This window comes from Abrus precatorius, unplaced genomic scaffold (genome assembly GCF_003935025.1).
Source record: "Abrus precatorius isolate BTA unplaced genomic scaffold, Abrus_2018 Scaffold2, whole genome shotgun sequence".
In the NCBI taxonomy this organism is placed as follows: domain Eukaryota; kingdom Viridiplantae; phylum Streptophyta; class Magnoliopsida; order Fabales; family Fabaceae; genus Abrus; species Abrus precatorius.
The window spans coordinates 31,793,218-31,814,976 of record NW_020874362.1 but is presented as its reverse complement, the minus strand read 5'-3'; the positions used below and the strand labels follow the sequence as shown (position 1 = coordinate 31,814,976).

General features: G+C 26.5%; 1 protein-coding gene across 1 annotated transcript; it reads right to left on the bottom strand.

Annotated features, from left to right (window-relative positions):
* Nucleotides 1–250: 250 nt before the first annotated feature.
* Nucleotides 251–7,420, bottom strand: LOC113857380 (polyadenylate-binding protein 2-like). The gene is made up of 9 exons (XM_027489190.1): nucleotides 6,470–7,420; nucleotides 3,052–3,170; nucleotides 2,268–2,924; nucleotides 2,113–2,190; nucleotides 1,934–2,023; nucleotides 1,444–1,581; nucleotides 1,142–1,315; nucleotides 854–1,057; nucleotides 251–729 (listed from the first exon to the last, which is right to left on the bottom strand). The coding sequence occupies exons 1-9, from the start codon at nucleotides 6,750–6,752 to the stop codon at nucleotides 484–486; spliced, it is 1,989 nt and encodes a 662-aa protein (XP_027344991.1). The 5' UTR covers nucleotides 6,753–7,420; the 3' UTR covers nucleotides 251–483.
* Nucleotides 7,421–21,759: the final 14,339 nt, after the last annotated feature.

Here is a 21,759-nt window from a genome sequence, read left to right as displayed (position 1 = left end):
CCTAAGGACTACGCATTTTGGGCCGCTATGGTCGTAATGGCCGTGACAGCAAAAATCCTCGGATATGCCAGACGAAGGCCACTCCACCATACACCACCACTGTCATGCTGCTATCGCGCTATTGACAAAACTATAATCATAAGCCGAGCGGGAACAAGGACATGAGGCAGATGATTGACATCCTCGTCAAACATCGAATCACTGAAACAGGTAATACATTATTTATGCAAATAAAAAATCCTTAACCCACACCAAAAACTCAGGTAATTTAAGTATCAAAACACAAAACAAACGATTCCATGTACCACATGCAAGGGATAGTTAAAAACAGCATTAAAGTGTTCCTTCAACCGAAGGAGGGTGATCCATAACAAACCAACCAAAAGTATCTAATCTAAAAACAAACTCAACCTGAAAACTGGATCAAAGCCAGTGCCGAAAATAACAATCCATTGCCACTAAATAAACCCCAAAATAGAAATTTTAAGAAACAAGGTTGTCATTAAGTGATAATGAAGCCAGCTGATCAGCAGTACCACCAGCCTGCTGCTGCTGAGCAACATTCCTTAGGACGTCCATAGCCTCAGCCACCTTTGCTTTCAGGGCCTCTGGTGACTCAAGCAAGTGCAGAACTTCAGTCTGGTCCATCTCCAGAAGCATGCCTGTCACTTTGGCAGCATTATCCGGCTCCAACTGCTCCACAAGGGGGTAGAGATTCTCACCCAGCATCTACAAATAAACAGGTAACAAAGAATAGTTAGTTACAAAAACTAAAGCAGCAAATAATGGCTGGGGCTTATCCAAAATTCATAACAATTATTTAGCATAGTAAACATTAAAGTAAAAAGCCTACCGTCCTCTGCTGCTCTGGAGAAGCATTAGCCAGAGCTGAAGCCAAAGCTCCAATAGGAATTTGCTGGGAGAGTGATGCATCACGCAGTGGCATCCCACCAACATCATATGGAACAGAAAACATACCACCAGCAACCCCAGGCATAGGAACATCAGGAATACCCCTACCAGGAGGATAACGGTAGACACGCCCCCTAGGAAGCATCTGTCAATCACAAAATTATCAGGACAATGTTCTATATTAGATAGATGATCTACAAAAATAGGAACACAAGAATTTTGCATGAACCTGCTGTGGCATAAGTGGAACAGGCTGCTGGGACTGCTGGACTGCACCAGCACGCCTTCCACCAGGACGCTGTCCCTGTTGTCCCTGCTGAACCATTGGCATAAAGAAATTTGGCACAGGGGCCCCACCTGGCCTCATGCCAGGGACAAGTTGTTGTTGATAACCAAATCCAGGCTGACAAATTTTCAAGGTCAGACAGGAGAAATTTAAAATTAATACCATGGTACAAAATCAGAGGGATAGTATCAAGCTCCTTTCAAAACTAGTCTATGTTTAAACAGAATACAAATAGAAGAGTTTACCTGGGAAGGAATGATAGCAGGAGGGCCTTGACCGTAAAATATTTGTTGACCCATACCTGGACCACCTGGGGGATACATTGGCACACGAGGAGCAACAGACGGAGGCATTGCAACAGGCCGCATTTGAGCAAACTGAGCCTGCATAAATCATTGATCCAACATATAAACCATTTATATGTCAACATGATTCAATAGCCAAACACAATTCAGAACTAGTCTTAATTGCATTATGACAACTTGCAAGGAAAATCATCAACAACATAGCTCAACATATTGATCATATATAACAAAAAGATTGCCAGAATTTTATTAATGAAAAATAATTGAAGCAAAAAAACATGTAAACTATTATTTTAACAATGTGTATTTGGCTCCAGTTACAATCATCACATTTTAAGACAATAGAAAGAAATGACATACCTGTGTTGATAATACATAATTCTACCAACAAAGAGAACTAAAAAGAGCTCAGATTTAAAACAAGACATACCTGCAGTCTAGCTCTTCTATCTTCTTTCCGTTGGGCTAGAGTCACATACAGAGGTTTGCTTACAACCATTTTGCCATTCATCTCCAAGAGCTACCAAATAATAAAGCAAAAAAGAAGAGTCACTTTGAAAATCAAAATGCCAACAAGTACTTTCTCAAAGAAAATACCCTATGACTTACTGCTCTGGATGCCTCCTCAGGAGTCGAAAATGCAACAAATCCTGATCCACGACTTATGCCATTGGGGTCTCTCATAACCTTTCAAGTGAATAGAAAACAATATATAGACTATATACCAAAAAAACATTTAGTGTCAAGCCAATTATAATACATACCTTACAAGAGGTAATGGTACCAAAAGGGGAGAACAGCTCCTTAAGCTTATCATCACTAATGCTATCATCTAAATTTTTGATATACAAGTTTGCCCCTTGATATTTATCAGCAGTTTCTTTCATGCTCTGCTCAAAGCGAAGTTTCAATTCATGCTCCCTTTCAGATTTCTTTTGAGCTTTTCCAACATACCATTCCTTATCATCAAATTTTTTAGCATTAAGAGCCTCAACAGCCCTAGCAGCATCATCAGTATTCTCAAAATTCACAAATCCAAAACACTTTGATTTCCCATCCCCATCCCTCATCACTACAGCACTGGTAATAGTTCCAAATTCACCAAAAATGTTCTTCAATTCATCATCAGTAGTTGATTCTGACAGATTCTTAACAAAAACATTGTTAAATTTTGCCTTGTCCAAAGCACTTTCTCTATCTTGTTTGCGAAGGAAGGGTCCCACATATACTTGTTTATCATTCAAAAGCATACCATTCAGCTTCTCTATGGCTTTTTGAGCAGATTCCTCATTATCAAATTGCACAAAGCCATAGCCTTTTGATTGCCCAGACGAGTCGGTAGCTACCTTGCAAGAAAGGATATTCCCAAATGTTGAAAACGTATCATGCAATGCCTTGTGGTCAATTGCCCTGTCCAAATTCTGTAATAATCCCCAAATTCAAAAGAAAACAAATGGTAAATTCAGGACCAACTATGACATGCAATATAGAAGTTTAGCAGAAATCCATCAGTTACCAAACAATCAGGAAGGACTGAGACCATTATACCTTAATAAATATATTTCCTGCCCCACTTTTACGGATACTGGGATCACGATGAGAATACATAATACGAATGGGCTTGTTATTGAGAGGAGTGAAGTTCAGAACATCCAATGCTCTGGCAGCTGTAAACAAGCAGCAAATATGTTAGAAACAGAAAGAAGAAACTAAGTAAAAATAGTAAAACACATGGTTATTTCAACATCAACAACATAATAGAAAGCACTACACAAGCATAGCAAACCACAAGGCCCTGCAAAAGAAGATCAAGTCTATGAGTACAAAAGCTAACAAGATAAGTGAAGAATCACATCATATGAAAACATAACCCCTGATATTGAATGGTGCTGGACATTCAGCAAATAATAAGAACAGAAACAGCCTCAAAGAACATTCTAATCATTCAACTGGAGTATTATAATAATGTCAATACCCATCTTATTTTTAATGAATAGAGAAATCAAAAAACCAGTTTCTAATGACAACATATTTCTTTGATGTTACTGTTACACTTCCTGTGAATAGATAGAATACCTAATTATTATAGTTTCGGGCTATACCCAACAAACAGAAATAGACAAAAATCCCAGAAAAGGATTGTCAAATGTTTGGGAAATGTCTGAAGCATGTTAAAAAACGGTTATGGCAGCACCATGGCAGGTAACGATGGCATTTTGCAACCAATCTAGCCCTTGCTAGAGTATTGTTTAGGGCTTCTTTCTCTTGTCAAGTAAGTGGTATGTACACATGTTCCCTCACCTAGTTCATTTTCTTCCTTCTTCTCTAAAGCCAACTCTCCTTCATCTCCATCACCATTTTTTCCAAAGACATCCTTTCAGGTTGTTTACCCAGCAACTGTGAGTGGATAGCCCTGTTTTTCTGCTTCATACAGTGCTCTATTTGTCACTCACTCTGCGTCTATTTTGCTTCTTCTGGTGCTATATTCTTCAAATAGTGTTCTGTTTCTCACTAAGTCAGCATCTTCAATTTCCCTCTTATTTAGTTTTCCCCTCTCCCATTCTGTTTTACTCCCTCATTTTTTCAATTTTCCTTGTTATTCTGTTTTCTTGATTCTATTTTTCTGTCTTCACTTCCAAGTTTCCTTCTCCATTTTTATTTTTAATTCTCTGTTTTTCTGTTATAACTTCAGCTTTTTTTCTCAAAACGTTCTTTCTTTTATATGTACTTAGTTTTATATCACATTTTGCAATATATTTATATATAGACACCACACATACATATATACATATAATATTTTATATTTTATTAGGACTGCCATGCTTCCCCAATGACCCCCCATGGTATCCACCATAATTTTAGCTGTCAGCCATGACCCGCCATCCACCACTGATAACATTGGTCTAAAGGATTTAGACAATTAAAATACCATGAATTCAAGCAATAAATCAAAAGGAAGAGATCAACCAAAAAGGATGGATAAACAAAATTTCATCAACTTTTAACCTCAAAACCCAAATCCATCTCCAAGCATATCGATTAACATTCAAAACTATTCTAGTTCTCTAATTATTTATGGGGGGAGGGGAAGTCTAAGAGGCAATTGAAAATGCTTTTAATGGAAATGAAGACAAGTACAAAGAAATTTTTCAATCATTGATAGAAGATGGGAGTGTCAACTTCATCAATCTTTGCATGCAGTAGGACATTTTCTAATTCCTGAATTCTTCAATAGCAATAAAAGAATTGATCTTGATACTGAGGTGATGGAAGGACTTCTATAGTGAAAATGAAGAAGTTGTGGATATAATTTCTAATGAATTGCCAATATATAAAGAGTTGGAGGATTCTTTGGGTTGAAACCAACAAGAAGACAAAGGACCACAGTGCCTCATAATTATTAGTGTAATTATTAATTGTGACATAAATTTTACATAAATGATACACAACAAGCTGCTACATCTGCATTACAGCTGAGTGATGGAGGATGTATAGTGTACGTTCTCCATGTTTGCAAAATCTTGCAGTTAAGTATTGGACTTGACTTGTAATTCATCAAGTTGCAAGCATAATTGGAGTACTTTCAAACATGCAAGTTAATATTAACTAATACAAAGTTATAGAGTTCACATAATATTTATGAAACTGACATTCATTTTCAAGGAATAGGAGTAGGCTCAAAGATCAAAAGTTGCAAGATATGGTTTATGTTAAGTATAACCAAGCACTAAAAGATCACTTTGCCCGTTGTGATGTTATTGGTCCCATTCTTCTAGATGACATTGATGATAGTAATGAGGGGCTAGTAGGAGAAATGGGTGGAGATGGTGACGATGCTGAAAATGACTTGGTTTTTGGTGATGATAGCCTAACTTGGAGAGATATGGCTAATATAATTGGGGCTACAGACCTCTACCCTCCACTCGGCAACAAACACGAATGAGTGCAGCAGTAAAGTTTCAACTAGGCCTTCAACCTCTAGGGGAAGGGGGAATGGAAAAGGAAAGGAAGCCATTGAAGATGATGAAGCAATAGAAAATTATGAAGAATCTGAAGAAAATGCTGAGGAAGAAATCTACCACTTTAATAGAGGTTAAAGTGATAAAGAAGAAGACTTTAGTCTTGAAGAGGATGATTGATAATTCCTATGTAAGGAAAACTATTTTTTGATGTCCAATGTTTCATTACTTTAAGCCTTAGGGTAAAAGCTTAAACTTTATGATTTCCTTGACTTTTATTGCTGTATACTTTATGTTTTACTTAAGACTTATGACATTTTTTGGTAATTATGAATTTAATACGAATTCAGAATTCTATTATTTATTTCCTAAATTTTGGCTGATTTATATGTATAGCATAATTGGTCATCCCGCTGTGCACTATACAGCTATAGCGTCACAGCTATGGCGTTTTTGGGGTATACGCCGCTATCTGAGAATGATAAAATAGAAATTTATGGGGCAATGACCTCATCACAAAAAATTACAAATAATACAAAAAATAACAGACTTGCTTGAGAAGCGGCTATTGCATTGAAAGAAATTAAAATCAGAAAATATTAATTAGCATTAAAAGCATTATTAGCATATCTTTGTAAATCAAATAGGCAAAAAAATTCCCCTGCTGCTTCCATGATTTCAGTTTCCTCTTTATTCTTTAAGTTTCACAGTAACAAAGCAGTACGCAAAAAGACCAATATCTAGAACAAATCCCCCCCGCCCAGGAAATAAATGATGCGAATACAGTCATAAGTTAAACCACAATTATACACAATTAATTCCCAAAATGCACGCATGCACAAAGCAATAAACCAATTCATTCATTCAGAAAAAAATCAATCCTTTCGGCAAACCAATTTCATTTTTAGTTAATCAAGACAGGTTTTCATCAAATGGAATAAAAGGTATAGTAGAAAAACCTCAACATTCAAATGCACACACTGAGCAATAAGAAAAAAAATACACACCATCTTGCGGGTTGCTATAGTTGACATAACCGTAACCGAGCGATCTCCGACTGGTCAAGTCCCTGCAAACCCTAACGGACACAACCTGGCCCAATTGGTTGAACAAGTCATAGAGCTGCGAGTCCGTGACATTCGGGTCAAGATCTCCCACGTAAAGCGACGTCGTCACGAACTGGTTTCCACCGCCACCGGCAGCAGCCGCGGCGGCGCCAGCAGCAGGAGGAGCAGCACCACCGTTGGCACCCTGCATCGCATTCTGAGGCTGAACCTGAACCTGAGCCATCTCACCCAATAACAACAAAACCACACCAACGATAACTTAATTTATTTTTTCAAAAATAATTCTTAATTTCCCCTTTCTGATTTTTTTTTCCTTTTTTTTCTCTTCCCCCTCCTCTTGTTATTCGGAACAATAAAACCCTAGGAAGAACAGAAAACCTATCTAGACTCAGCGAATGATAGATGCAGAAGGATAACACAATTTTGGGCGAAAATTTGATTTATAATTTTTTTTAGGTGCGAAAAGCGAGGAGAGGGAAGGAAAGGTAGAAGCGGCGGCGGATGCGAAAAGGATAGGAGTGGCCGCCGGTGATAACCACGGCGGCGCGTGAGGGAAAAGAGAGAATTGAAAGAGGTGAAAAAGGAAACAGAGTAGGAGAGAGAGCAGCAGCAGATACTGCACTGAGAAAAGGAATGAGAAAGGAAGAGTGAGAGAGGTATATAGGTGAGAGATGGTGGCGGGTTTGGGTAAACCCTAGGGCGATGGAGCGATGAAATGTGAACCGTTGGATGAGAGAGGATGTGGGGCCCAAGGTAGATAAGAATTGAGAAAGGGGCAAAGAAGAAAAAATGAAAATTGGAGAACGAAAATCTTCCGGGTGAGAACGAAAAAGCGGCAGAAAATAAGGAAAAAATAAAGGAAAGTTGCGATTTACCGCGTAACTCCAGAACAGTTACACATGACAAACCCTAATTATCTTTATTAGTTCTAACACAAATAAATATGTATTAACTTTAATATTATGATTAATTTCAAGTAATTGAAAGTAATATTTATTAAAAGAATATGCATTAAATATACAATAACTATTGTTTTTAATGAAAAATAATTATTTGTAGAAGCTTAAATTAATTTAAGGATTAAAATTGTAATAAATTAATTATATTATAATAATTTTCCTTTTTTTAATTATCTTTTTTGCTATAAATTTTTTTAATTATTTAGCCAATTAAAAAAGGAAAATAATCATCTTTACTTCTTAAAAAAAAATTCGTACGGTTATTAAGAATTTTTTAAAAAATAATTAATAAATTTTTTATACATTATATGTATTTTTTTTTATTACTTAGTTTTTTAAGACATACTAGTGAAATTATGATTTTATTTTAATTTTTATATTCAATCTTTTTGTTTTGAATATTTATAATTTTATTAGATTTAAAATAAGACTCAATAAAAATTTTATTATTCAATAATTTTTATTAATTAAAAAGTTCTAATTATTTTATATAATTTTAATATATTTTTATTTTTATTTTATTTCTTTAATATATATTTTTAAAATATTTGTTAAAAATTTTCTATTCCTTTAAAATTATTTGCCAAAGGTGCAAGGACATATAATAAGAATCAATAAAATTTTAATCTTTTACCATAAATTGTAATATTTTATCTATTTTTACATATAATTGATGACTACCAAGTATATGTTTGATAGAGTTTACAGAAAAAAAAAAATTATAAAGATAGTTTGACCATAATAAGTTATTTTCAAATTATGCTTGAAAGAGTCTCTAGATAATTTGTAGTTTATAATTATTATAAGTTTTTTATATAACTTGTTAAAATATATTATTTTCAATTTATGTTAATAAAATTTATGCTTAAATTTATTACATAAATCACTATTTAAAAAATTTTATGGAATAAATATTTAATTAACTTGTATATCTAAGAGCACTCTTAATAAACTTTTCCACATGATTTATAAAACTAATTTATTTTCATAATTTTAAAGTTAAATTTATAATATAAAGATAAAAATAGATTTTTTCAATAAATTTATAATATATTGGAGCAAGATCCCATGAAAATAGCTAATAAGTTTCATATGTTATCTTTAATTTATCGTATTTAGTTTTTCAATATAATTTACTTCAACTTGTTCTTATTTCAAAAGTACTAACAACAAACACACTCTTAATTATTTATTAAATTAATTAAAATTTATAAAATATAAAAAATATATATATTAAAATAAGAATAGAAATAGTGTCACTCACATAACTTTTGAATATTTAAATAATTTTTTTGTTGAAAAGATGTGTTAAATAGCATATTATTAGCAGTTATATTATTGTGAATTATATTATATAAATTTTGAGAAAAAAATATTAAAAAAATATTTAACTATATTATGTTTATAAATACACGTGAAATTCCTTATTTAATATTAATTTATTTAATAAATATTTAATAAAATTGTTATGCAAATTCATCAAATGTGAGTATTTTTTAAAATTAAACTAGCATTTATTTTTTTAAAAAAATCAATCTTAAATTAAATTTTAATATAATTGTATTTTTAATTAAAATTTATTTTAATATAGTAATAACAATACAGTACACATAGAACTATCAAATATTATAATGCATTGATTCTTATTACTTTAATAAAAGTTTATTATGTGTCATAAAAATACATTAATTCTTTTTAAGAATCTTAATATTAAATAACATTTAATACATTGAATTAAATATGTTTTAAAAATTTTAAATCATTACTTTTTATTACGATTGAGAGTCTATTGTTTAAAAAATTAAATATTCAAAAAAATTATTATCTTTCGCGATCCACTGTATTTATATTTTATAATTAAAATTAATTAAAAATGACGTATGAATTGTATGTTTTTATTATAATAATTTTTATGTATATATTTATTAATTTTATTTTAAATTTTAGATATTAAAATTTTTATTTAATTTTTTTTATTATTTTATATAATTTTTTAGATTTTATATATACTTATTTTTATATTTATAAAATTATCTTAATTTTTTATTTTAAATTTAAAATTAGTTTTAAAAATTTTATCTCTTAAATTTATAATTATTAATACATTAATTATTAAAAAATCACTTAAATTTTTTTACAATAATTATTATTTTATATATATTCATAAAAATATAAAAAATTATTTAATATTGAATTATATATATTTATTATTAAATAAAGACTTATGCATTGCATGATTTACTAAACTATTTTTCCTGACATGTGTCGTTATATATAAGGTACATTTGACAAACTTATTGGATTGGCTAATTCTAAATTTAAGATGAAATTTTAAAAGCTAACTAATTAAATTCAAAGTATTTGACAAATTTAACTATTAAAGTAACTGGTAAATTTAGACAAATAAGAACATTATGTTTTAGTAGTCTAAAATTTAAAATAAATAAATTTTTTAAATAATTATAAATTTTAATTTTACTCTCCTTTTAAAATGTATTTATTAAAAAAATATGAAAATTGATTTATATCATTACTTTGATAATTTTATATTATAAATAAATAAAATTTAATTACTAAAGTAGTTGTAAAATTTGAACATAAAAAATTAAAGGTATTAAGTTGTAAAACTTAAAGGGATAAGAGGAAAAATTATTAAAAAATAATAAGGATAAAACTAAATAAATTACTCGTAGTTAAAAATAATGTTTAAAAAAATATAGTTAAAGTAGCAGTCAAACATGTCTTATTGACTACTTGTAGCATTTGGGTTAAAATAGCATATGTTATAATTTTTAATAAAAATTTACTATTTATTAACGAGTATACTTTAAAAATAATTCTTTTATACCTATAATTTTTTTAATTACTATATAAAAAATTGGTAAATTTTTTAATATTTTTAAGATGCTATATACATGCACTTTTTATTTAGTATTTTTTATAAAAGTTTGAAAAGATTATTAAGAATATATGGCTGTGTATATAGAAAATTTCATATTTTAATGGTATAAAAAATAAATAAAACATTTATATTTGATATATAATAAATATTTTCTATTTCTATTATTATACTTTACGTATTATCATCAATATTTATATATTTTATATTTTAAAAAATATTAAATTGCAATAAAAATAGAGCACCGAGATGGAAGGATTAATAAAAAGTACTAAATTACCACAAACGTTATTAAAATGTCAAATTTTAAAACTTATTTAAATTAAAAATCAAAAATATTTAAATGCTAACAAGAATTATTATAACATTTTTAATATTTAGATAAAGTTAACAAAAAAATATGAGTTTAGGAAAATTTTGAAAGATTTATAAAAATATTTCCTTTCATTTAAAAACTCTTAAATAAAAGTAATCAATACATCTTTCTCTAAAAATTAATGCAGAGACAAAACCTTAAATATTTTGTAAATAAATTTACTTTATAGAAACTTTTTATTTATAATTAATTTTTTTTATTTTTCATGATTTTAACAAAACAATGATTATACACAAAGAAATATGAATGTAATTGTTAAAAAATAACTTTATCATCATATACAACATATTTAACAAAATAAAATATTTAAAGTGTCTTTAATTAAACAATAATTAAATGATTCATAATAACGAACACAAAATACAGTCTAACCTACTAAGAAAATTTTTAAAAAAATCGATAAAAATAATATGCTAATTAAAATAAATTAAGCATATGGACAAAAAAAATATCTTTATCCAACTTTATAATGTTTTTCATTTGTACAGTTTGAACATCATATTTTTTTTTCATGTCATAGTGATAGGATTAGTCTCACTTTTCTTAGTAACAATGTTTTGTTTTTATAATTTTATATTTATAATTTTTATCAAATGCATCAAAATTTTGTTTTACTTTTATCAATTTTCTTTTAAAATTGTTACTCAAAGCCATTCAATCAACAACAATTTTATTTTTTCAACAGCTAATTAACTGTGTTAATAATATTTTCTATTTTTTTAATAGTTACTTGAGTCAATCTTACGTAATAAAATTGTGAAATTAGATTAAAAATTTAACAACAATAAAAGTTAGCTTTGGTAAATAATTATGATTTCTGAATATAAATTTGATATTAAATTAATTTTAACTAAATTTTTTTTAACAAGGGTCAAATATTTTTGGAAAAGAATCATTTCATCTTAAAATTATACAATTTAAGATATTTATTAAAAAATAAAAGATAAAGTTAATACTTTTTTTTTTTCTAATATTAATGTCAAATTTTAGACTCACACCACTAGATTCTTAGAATGAACAATTTTGTTGATAAAATTTAGTGTCTAAATTTTAAACTAAGGTATAAATAATTATATTGCTATTTACTCATTTTATAAGAACTAGGATAAAGTCAGGATTAGAAATTTTATTTTTCAACAAAAATGTGATTACATATCTTAATTATCCTTCCTAAAGGTGAAACTAGTTTGAAATTAAGTTAGTTAGTCTTTATTTAATAATATAATGTGTGTTTCTTAAGTTAGTATATAATCTTTGTTTATAGAAGTATGAGTAGATAAGATCTCAAATTATAAATTTATGCATGGAATGGTTCATCTAAAGTTTAAGACTTTTTTTTAAAATGCAACTCATTGTAAACTGAAAGAAATAGTGAAAGTATGGTTAGTTTATATTATTGTAAATTACATTAGTTACTGCATTTTGAATTCATTATTATCATACTTCTTATTTGTATGGTTCCTCTTTTTCTTTAGAACTTTGCATTAATCGGTGGAGTGACATCTTTTGTCACAATTCTAGTATATAGGATTAGTATGGATTTTTGTTTTTGTTTTTTTTATTTCTAGACTTTGATTTGCTTTGACTTTAATTTTGATCCTATTGGCTATTTCTTCTTATACTTTCAATATTCAATGTTGAACTTGAAAAAAGATGAATGACTCTCTTAAATCTCTCCTGCGAACATCGTCGTCACAAATGTCATTGATCTTTAATTTTTTATTCCTTTTAGAACTACTTATTGTAGTAACAATTCTAGCCAAAATATCCAAGAGAGATGATAATAAAATTAATGCATTCACTCCATCATCAAATATGGTATTCACTAATACCAATTAGGAAAGAATTGTATTAAATTTATTAATGTGATTAGTTATAAAATAATATTCTCTTGTCAAATTGAATAGTGGGCACATTAAAAGTACTTTAATGGCCGCATATGACTTCTTACACATATTTGATAATGACTTCGTTAGATATGTAGTAGTCTTTTCATTCACAAAATTGAACGCAACATTCTTGGCCATTGTTAATTTCAACATACCAAAAGCCTATCGATTCAATAATTCCCAATTTTTTTGCTTTATGTCGTTTGGCTTCTTCTATGTCAATAATTGATACAAATTATTTTGATATAAATAATCTTTTATTTACATCTTCTAAAATTAGAAGTCTCTATTAATAAATTTCTTAATCATAACTTTTCCCTTTTTCAATGCCACTATTCTTATTAGTTTCTCTAAAGAAAACTTTTACTACTTCCTCTAAATTGAGTTTTTTTTTGGAAAAATAAATTTTTCTCATGTGAAAGATAAAATAAAATTGCCTTCACAGAGCATATTAAGATATGTTGTTGAGAGAAAATAAAAGGAAGAGAAAGAGGGAGAGAGAAAACGACACAAGAATTTAACGTTGTTTGTGTACCTACATCCATGGCTACACTAGGGAAGTACTTTCTATTGTGCATATAAAAACATTACAAGATGTAACTTATATAATAATAATAAGATAGAGCCACTTAAGAATAAGTGATGTGAGACTTAATTATACTACCTAGTACTAACAATTAATAAGTAATATAAGATTTAATCTGACTACATAATACTAAAAATTTAAGCATTCTTTATTGAACAATATTAAAAGGAAATTCATTCTTACAAAATATTAAACTATGTATTGAATAGTTATTACTTTTGCTTTCTTATTACAAGTATTTGTTTATTTTTATTGGCCTCTTGAATTTTGTCAATTTATTAGTTATTTATACATTTTTTAAACAATGTAAATCCATGGGGTCTTTAATATTTTTAGTTTTCTTGTCAATGGGCAAAGAGGCCTAGTTTGATATTATAATTTCTACACATTTTCTTTCTCGTCTTGATCTTTTTGTAACACATTTAAATGAGTCTTTTCCCTCCATTTTCTTCAAAAAAAATTTCTTCAATAACATCTTAATACAAGTATAGTTTTCTTATAAACATTTACATCTCTCCTTATTCCTATTTGATGTATTTTTACTTTAAGAATTATTTTAGTAATCTTTCCACAAAAATTGTGCATCATTATTCTTATTATTCAAATTTATCAAATTATTTCATTGTAAGTTATGAAAATGTTGTCCTTAAAAGGATTAAATAATCCAGAAGAAGCCATGATGCTGATGCTATGGAATAGAAGACTTTTGATAAATCAACGCATATGTTGTTTGGTAGGGTGGAAGATGCCATAGTTGTTAACTAGTGAGGGAGATTAAAAAAAAAGTTAACCAATTTGAATCTTTGATAAAAATATGAAAAAAAAAAAAACTAGTAAAAATCAAAAGTTAAAAAGAACAAGGAGAAAATTCAAACAAAATAAAAATATAAGGTTGAACAAAATAGTCAAAATCTAAGAAAGCATAAAGAGAAGAAGACAACTTGTGAACAAAGTAGCAAATCAACAAAAAAAAATAAAAATAGAATACTTAGTTACAAACATATGGTTGATGGAGAGAGCTTTGGTTCACAACAAAAAAAAAAATGCAATAAGCTAGCAAATAAAATCAAGAATTGGCCAAAAAGTTGTCAGACAATTGTAAGTTATTGAGTTTCATAGACACAAGGATGATTATAGCGGATAAGATGTAAAAATGAGATGACTCTGATGGGTTTCTCTAAACCCACTTTTAGAGACTTTTCATTTTTACCTAAAATACCCTTAAAATATCTTTATAATGTTAAAAAATGGATAAATTTGAGATTTCGTATAATATTTGTGTAGTAATCAGAACCTGTGTGAAATATTGTGATATTTGACACTATTATATTTATGACTTCAAAATATTTTGTAACAAGCTCTAATTAATAAAAGATGGCTACAACATTGCTATAGTGATACTATTGGCAATCTCGATCTTATTCATGAATGACTTTTGGGTTAGGTTTATGTTGGTGGCGTGATGTTGTGAGACTCACAATTGAGTGATGTCAAATGCATCTTAGCAGTATGATAGTAGTTATGGTAACTTTCACAAATGAGACGTGACTTTGGTTAAGGATAAACAAAATTTAAAATGGCAAAGGTCAAATGTGAAAAGATAGATGATAACAATAAGAATTTTAAAGGAGTAATTTATGGTAATTTTTTGTTTAATGGTGGTTAAGTTCAATGTTAGTTAGTAGAACTTGATAGGTTTAAACTTGCAAGTTGGTTTCTAAATGCTCATAATTTTATAATATATGCTTAAAAATAAGTGATATGTTTAATTGATTTGCATGCAAGTTGAGTTGCACAACTTATAAGTTCATGACCTAACTTGTCAACTTGCAAAAATTACAAAACAATTTTCAATATTTTAATTATTTTAGTGTAAAAGAAAAGAACATACAAAATAAGATATTATGTTAACTACAATCATTGTTTTTCAAAACTAATCTAGTTCTCTGAAGTGGTTATAAAATACTAATCAATAATTATGTATATTTTTTTAATAGGATAAATGGTAGTGATAGTATGCAACCAATTTAAAGAATATGAAAACATGATCAAACTTGTAACATCTTTTCTTTACACTTTTTCTCTTGTCTACTTTCACGTACTATTTATTTTTTTTAATTCCATAATAAATAAATTTTTATATATGTCTTATTATTAATTTGCTTGCTCAAAATTTTAAGTGATATAATATTTAAAATATATTATTATTTATCTTTTTCAATCACTTTAAATCAAAAAAATATTATTAAAAAGAAAATAAGATTACATCCGCAACTAATTTTTATTAAAAAGTTCTATTAAAAACATAACATGTTGTTAGTCTTTTAGTATGTCACAAATACTTTGATAATAATTTTGGACAATTATGTATAATTGTTATTCTTACATATAATTTTAGTAATCTCTAATTATATTTTGAGACTTCATAATCCCTAATAATTACCTCTAGTTTTAAAAATTTTCATAGTTACTCGTAGTTTCATAAACTTTGATAGTTATCTACAATTCAAAAATTTTAATTAATGTCAATATTCACTTGTGATTGAAATATTTAGTAATGCATTTATCTATAATTTAAACATCTTTAGTATTTTTTGTAATTATCTATGATTTTAAATTATAATTAATTATCTTTTATAATATAAATATAATTACTCAATTTTATGTCAATGTATATAAGTATAATAAATATTTATTTAAATATTATATTTTAATTATTAAATATTTTTAAATATTATAAAAGTAAACAAAATTAAATAACTTAAATCAAAACTAATTTAATTCAATATTTACATATTAGCATCTTAAAGCTTGTTTAGTTTCAAGAAACATTTTATGTTTTTATTTAAATTTTTATTTTTTGAAAATAATTTTTATTTTATAATTTTCAAGATTTAAAAAATGTTTTTAGTTTAAATATTTTTAAAAAAATAAAAAAAATACTGAAAGTGAATTTGTTTTAACTATTTCAACAATAAATTTATTTATTTTAATATGAAATTTAAAATTAACCATTAATATTATATTAATAAATAATTTTCATAATAAAAATTTTATGATATGTATCTTTACTAGTTGCAATTTTATTGTACTGTAAAATATCTTTGCTTTTAGTATTGTAAAATTTTAAAATAAATCCTATTGTTATCTCTTGAATCAATATTCTTGATTTAAATAATATTTTGCACTTAATTTTTTACATAGAAATACTCGACCAGTTAGTATTATTTGAGATCAAATAGTCAAATACTTTTGTTTAAAATGTAATGACAAAAAATTACCAAAATAAAATTAGAATAAATCAATGTAACATTCTTGTTTTTATATTTATTGTTATGGCATTGTATGTTGATTGTATGTGTGAAATTGTTTGAATTTAAGAAAAATTAAATGGTGTAAACTATAGGAGATCTCACTGTAGCAAGAAAGAGCATCCAAAATCAGACTTTCTGGAGCTCTTTCGCTGTAGCAAGAGATTATCACTGTGTTGAGAAGTAGATAAGGATAACCTATCAGCATTCTTGTCATAGCCAAGATTCTCGCTATAGCAAGGAACTCTCACTCTCACTATAGCTAGAATGATAAACAGTAAAGAAAAATTTTATCTAATTTTTTCACTTTATAGAGAGTATGACTCGCTGTAGCGATAAACTTTTGTTGTAGTGAGAATATCGTGAGTTAATGATATTTAAGAGTTTTCAACCTAGAAAACTTGAATAACAATTTAAGTTTCGACTTTTCCTCCATTCTCTTTCTTTTCTCATAAAATCTTCTCTAAACTTCAATCTTCTTTCGATTTTGGGCTTGAAAGTTAAACCAATCGACTTCAAATAAGTTCTTGGAGCTTAGTTCTCTTATTTTTGTTTGTTTTCTCTTTTTTTTTACTTCTCAAAATGCTCTCTTTTGTGATATCTAAGAAAAGTTTGATTTTTTCACCAAAATCTCTCATAACTCTTTGTTCAAAGCTTCATTTTGAGGTAAGGAGAGATATATTTTATCATTTTAAGCATAATGAATATTTTGTACTTATGAGAGTACTTTTGTATGTTTTCTTGTATGTAAATATACGATTGAATGATATGTAGGTATTGTGAAAAGTTAATGATATATATATGGTTGATTTGGGATGATTGTACTATATGTCTATAGTATAAATATTTTGGACTTAGTGCGGAAGTGCTTAACTAAGCACAATTTTTTTTTATCTAAGTAATGAGTTTGACATGAAAAATAGTATGAGATTAGTTCAAAGCGATGAAAGAAACTAGTGTGAATAGTTACAGAGATACACTGGGGTATAAAGTCTGAAGATGATACGAAAATTTGAGGAAAACGTATAATGGTGAGCGACATTCGCATATGTGTACACACTTTTTTTGAGAGTGAATACAACACATGGCCTCACACTTGTTTCCTGACTATACCTTTGCTAAAAGGTCTGTTATTATATATATTGTATCCATGTGCATGTGCTAAGTAGCGACTATTTACCTAATTATGTAAGACTTCCAGAATTGCTAGAGACATTGTATATCTATGATCACAATGCACTAAGAGTGCATATTTGAAAGAGAGAAATGTAATGACTTCTTATGGAATAAATGCATATGTGATTATGCAAGAGTAATTGATACACTATGTAATTAAGTGATAATTGTTGATATATATTACTTTTGAAATTAATATTATTATGTTTTCTTATATTTCACGACTATGATTATGTTGTGATGTTAGTCTTTGTAATGCTGATATGTTTAAATGGTAAGATAGATGTTCATTTTTACTAAATTTTTCAGGAAACAAGGGTGACAACACCCTAGGCCAAATTAGATTGATAGGTAGTCATATAAACTATAGAATAAATTATGTATTTAATAAGTATAAGAGGTTTTGTTACTTTAAGTTTGCCTTAGATTGTGACAATGTACCTAGCCATATATATACCTTGGAAATTGACCAATATTATAATATTTCTCTAGACTTTTCTATAAATGATAAGATCCATTATACTCTTTATATATATATATATATTATTTAGAGGAAGTATTAGGACTCCAGCTACTATGAGCTATTTGTACTCTTATTTTGACCATGATCATCTTGAAAGACTGACTCGAGTGACTTTTGAGCAGGTTATGGGCATTGAAGTCGCGGCTAATTCTGGCGATCTCTATTTCAAAGAAAACAATGATCTAGACCCTGAGGAGCAAGCTGAGATAGAGGGATGACATGATGACAATTAATGTTGGGCCTTCAATATGTTGAATATGGATTGTGACTGCTTTAGAACTTAGTTTATTTTGTTCTGCAATTACTTATCCTAAGTCCTATAACTTTTGATCAAATATTTATAAATTATTATACTATCTGTATATAACTAACTGATGTCAGTATAATATAATTATTAAGTCACGGTTTACTTTTACATTTTACTTCATTGGTTAATTTTGTGAATGGATTTATTCGAGGAAAAGTTTTAATTCATTCTCAATTTTATGTTGTCTATTTTAATTGAAATTTATTTTATGTCCTCTATTTTTACATAAATTACAATGTATTTGAAAAGTCAAATTTTAGAGTATTACAGTTAGGGATGGAAATAGGATAGACGGCCTGACAAGGGCTTAAGGCCTAACCTGCTTTAGGCCTGGCCTGACTTGGCTTTTTTATTAAACAAACAATAATTAAATAATAAAATAGCATTTTATAAAATACTATTTAATAATTATTTTAGTAAATTTAATTAATTTTCATATGTTTTGATATTATTTAATGACTTTTAATAATTACAGATTCAATTTAGGTTTAAATATGATATGATTACTTTGAATATAGATATAAGATAAATTCTGTAATAGCCTTAAAAATTTTCACGTTACCATACATAAAAAATTCTAATCAATAATATTTAGACACATGTTTAAATAATAAATTTATTTAATAATAAATTATTATATTTGTTACATTTAAAAAAGTTGAAGAGCAGTTAAGTCTTTGAAGAGGATCACGATGCAATTAAAATTAAATATTAAAATTTAAAAATAAAATAATAATATTATATTAATATATTTTTATATTCTTAATTCTACTATTATTAATATTTAATTATTATATTAGTATATTATATTATGATTATTTTAATTTATAATAAATTAAAATTATTATCTATTTAAAACTAAAAATATTTATACATAATTACACTTGTTTAAATAATAAATTTATTTAATAATAAATTATTATATTTATTACATTTAAACAAGTTAAAAAATGTTTAAGTCTTTAAATAGGAACATGACACAATCAAAACTAAATGAACTAAAATTTTAAAATAAAATAATAATATTATATTTATATATTTTTCATATTCTTAATTTCATTATTATTAATATTCAATTATTATATTAATATATTATGTTATGATTTTTTTGATTTATAATAAATAGAAATTTGTTAAATATGAATTATATTTTATTTGAAATAAAAAATTTATAAAAAAATGATAAAAAAGTATAAACAAAAAAATTAAATTATTAGCTAATTTATTAATTTATATATAATATATAAGTATATATTTTAATTTATTATATCAGATATATTTTTCTATATTATATTAACGTTACAGTATAGTTTATTTTATGTATATTTGCTAATTTAAAATAACAAATTAATGAAGCAAAAAAAATTAAATCTTTTGTAATTATTTTATTTTTCTTTTAATTTAATAGTTATTATTATTGTCAATATATATATATATATATATATATATATATATATATATTGCATTAAGTTTACATTTTTATACTAAATTTTTTATCACATATTTTCTATGAAGATAAAAGTTTAGAAATACTAGTTATTTTAATTTAAAAATAATTTTATTAAATTAATATGAGTCAAAAGTTAAATCTGTAAACATTCATTAATTTTTATTATACTCATATGTTATTTTTCTGCATCTATGAACTTTATAATATAAAATATTTTTTCTACAATTTTCACAATGATGATATTTATTTACTTTTTAAAAATATAATAATTTTATTTTAGTTGATTCAACAAATTTTGTGAGTGTTATTTTTTGTGATCAATCTTATGTGTTCTCTATGATTTTATTTATTGAATATAAGATGTCTTTAAACAAACAAAATATGATCGTCACAAAAAAAAAATCTTTAATACTTTAATAATTTTATCCAAATAAATGAAGAAAAATAAAAATATAAAAATTTTATTATAATGTGAAACATTTATAGTTAATGCTCAAATAATATTTTAAAAGTTATTTATAAAATTATATAAAAATTATTACAATTATTTAATAATTATCAATAACACAAATAAAAATTAAAAAAAATATGTAAACAAATTTGATAATAAAATATTTATATTTTTACTAATATTAAGAGAGTTTTTTTAGTAGACTTTGTCAATAGGCTTCAAGTTAGGTTACGCTGAAAATAAGACTTTAACAGATAACAGGCTAGACTTAGGCCCAATAACCATATTACAGACTGAGCCTATTTAGAGTGAAGCCCGATCTATTTTCATTCCTAGTTACAATCAATTATAACATTTCAAAGTTTTTGAATTCTTCTACTCTTATTGTTATGAAAAAGGAGTCTACATTTCTATTGTTCAAGGAGAAATTAGGTATGATTAAAATGAGTATTTGTACCTCCACATAATGGAGAACTTCTACATTATCTTAATTGATGAAAAATAAAAATATGAGTCCAAGGAAACATAACAAAGTAAATCTTCCTACTTCACATAATACAACTTCTTCTAATCATTTTGAAAATTCTCTATAAAATATAATATTTTGACTTTAGATAATACTAACTAGTCAAGTATTTCTAAGTGAAAGATAAGAAATGACAATAACTCTTCAAGTATCCATAAGAAAAAGATAAAATGTAAGATGCTATCTAAATTAATAATATTGATTTAAGAGATAACAGTAGAATTTATTTAAAAAAAAGAATTTTACGGAGTTAAAACCAAAATATAAATTTAATAGGAATAAACTTAAAAAAATATTTTTTAGAGACTAATTATTTATTTAAGTTTTGATATCTCCGAAATTAGCATCCATACAATATGTATAACATGAAACACCATTTGCTTAGTTATCATTTGACGAATTTTAGTTAACGACAAAAATTATTTTAAAAAATTGCAAGATCTAACCCAATTTTTTTTTAAAATAAAAACTATTTTAAAAAAATGATATATTTTCAGGAACTATTTATTTATTTAAATTTTAAAACAAAAATTTATCATGTTTGTATATTTCTAAACACTTTAATATAAAAATTTCAAAATAGTTTTATTTTAATAAAACTATTTTGAATTTGAATTAATAATCAAATCAATAAATATATTTTTGTTTTAATTTTTTAAAAATTTAAAACTAAAAGCTCACAATTATATCAGACCCTAAGCTTACATTTTATATTAACAAATTAAAATAAAATATTTAAAAAATAAATTAATAACTAATCCAACTTTGTATGTTTAG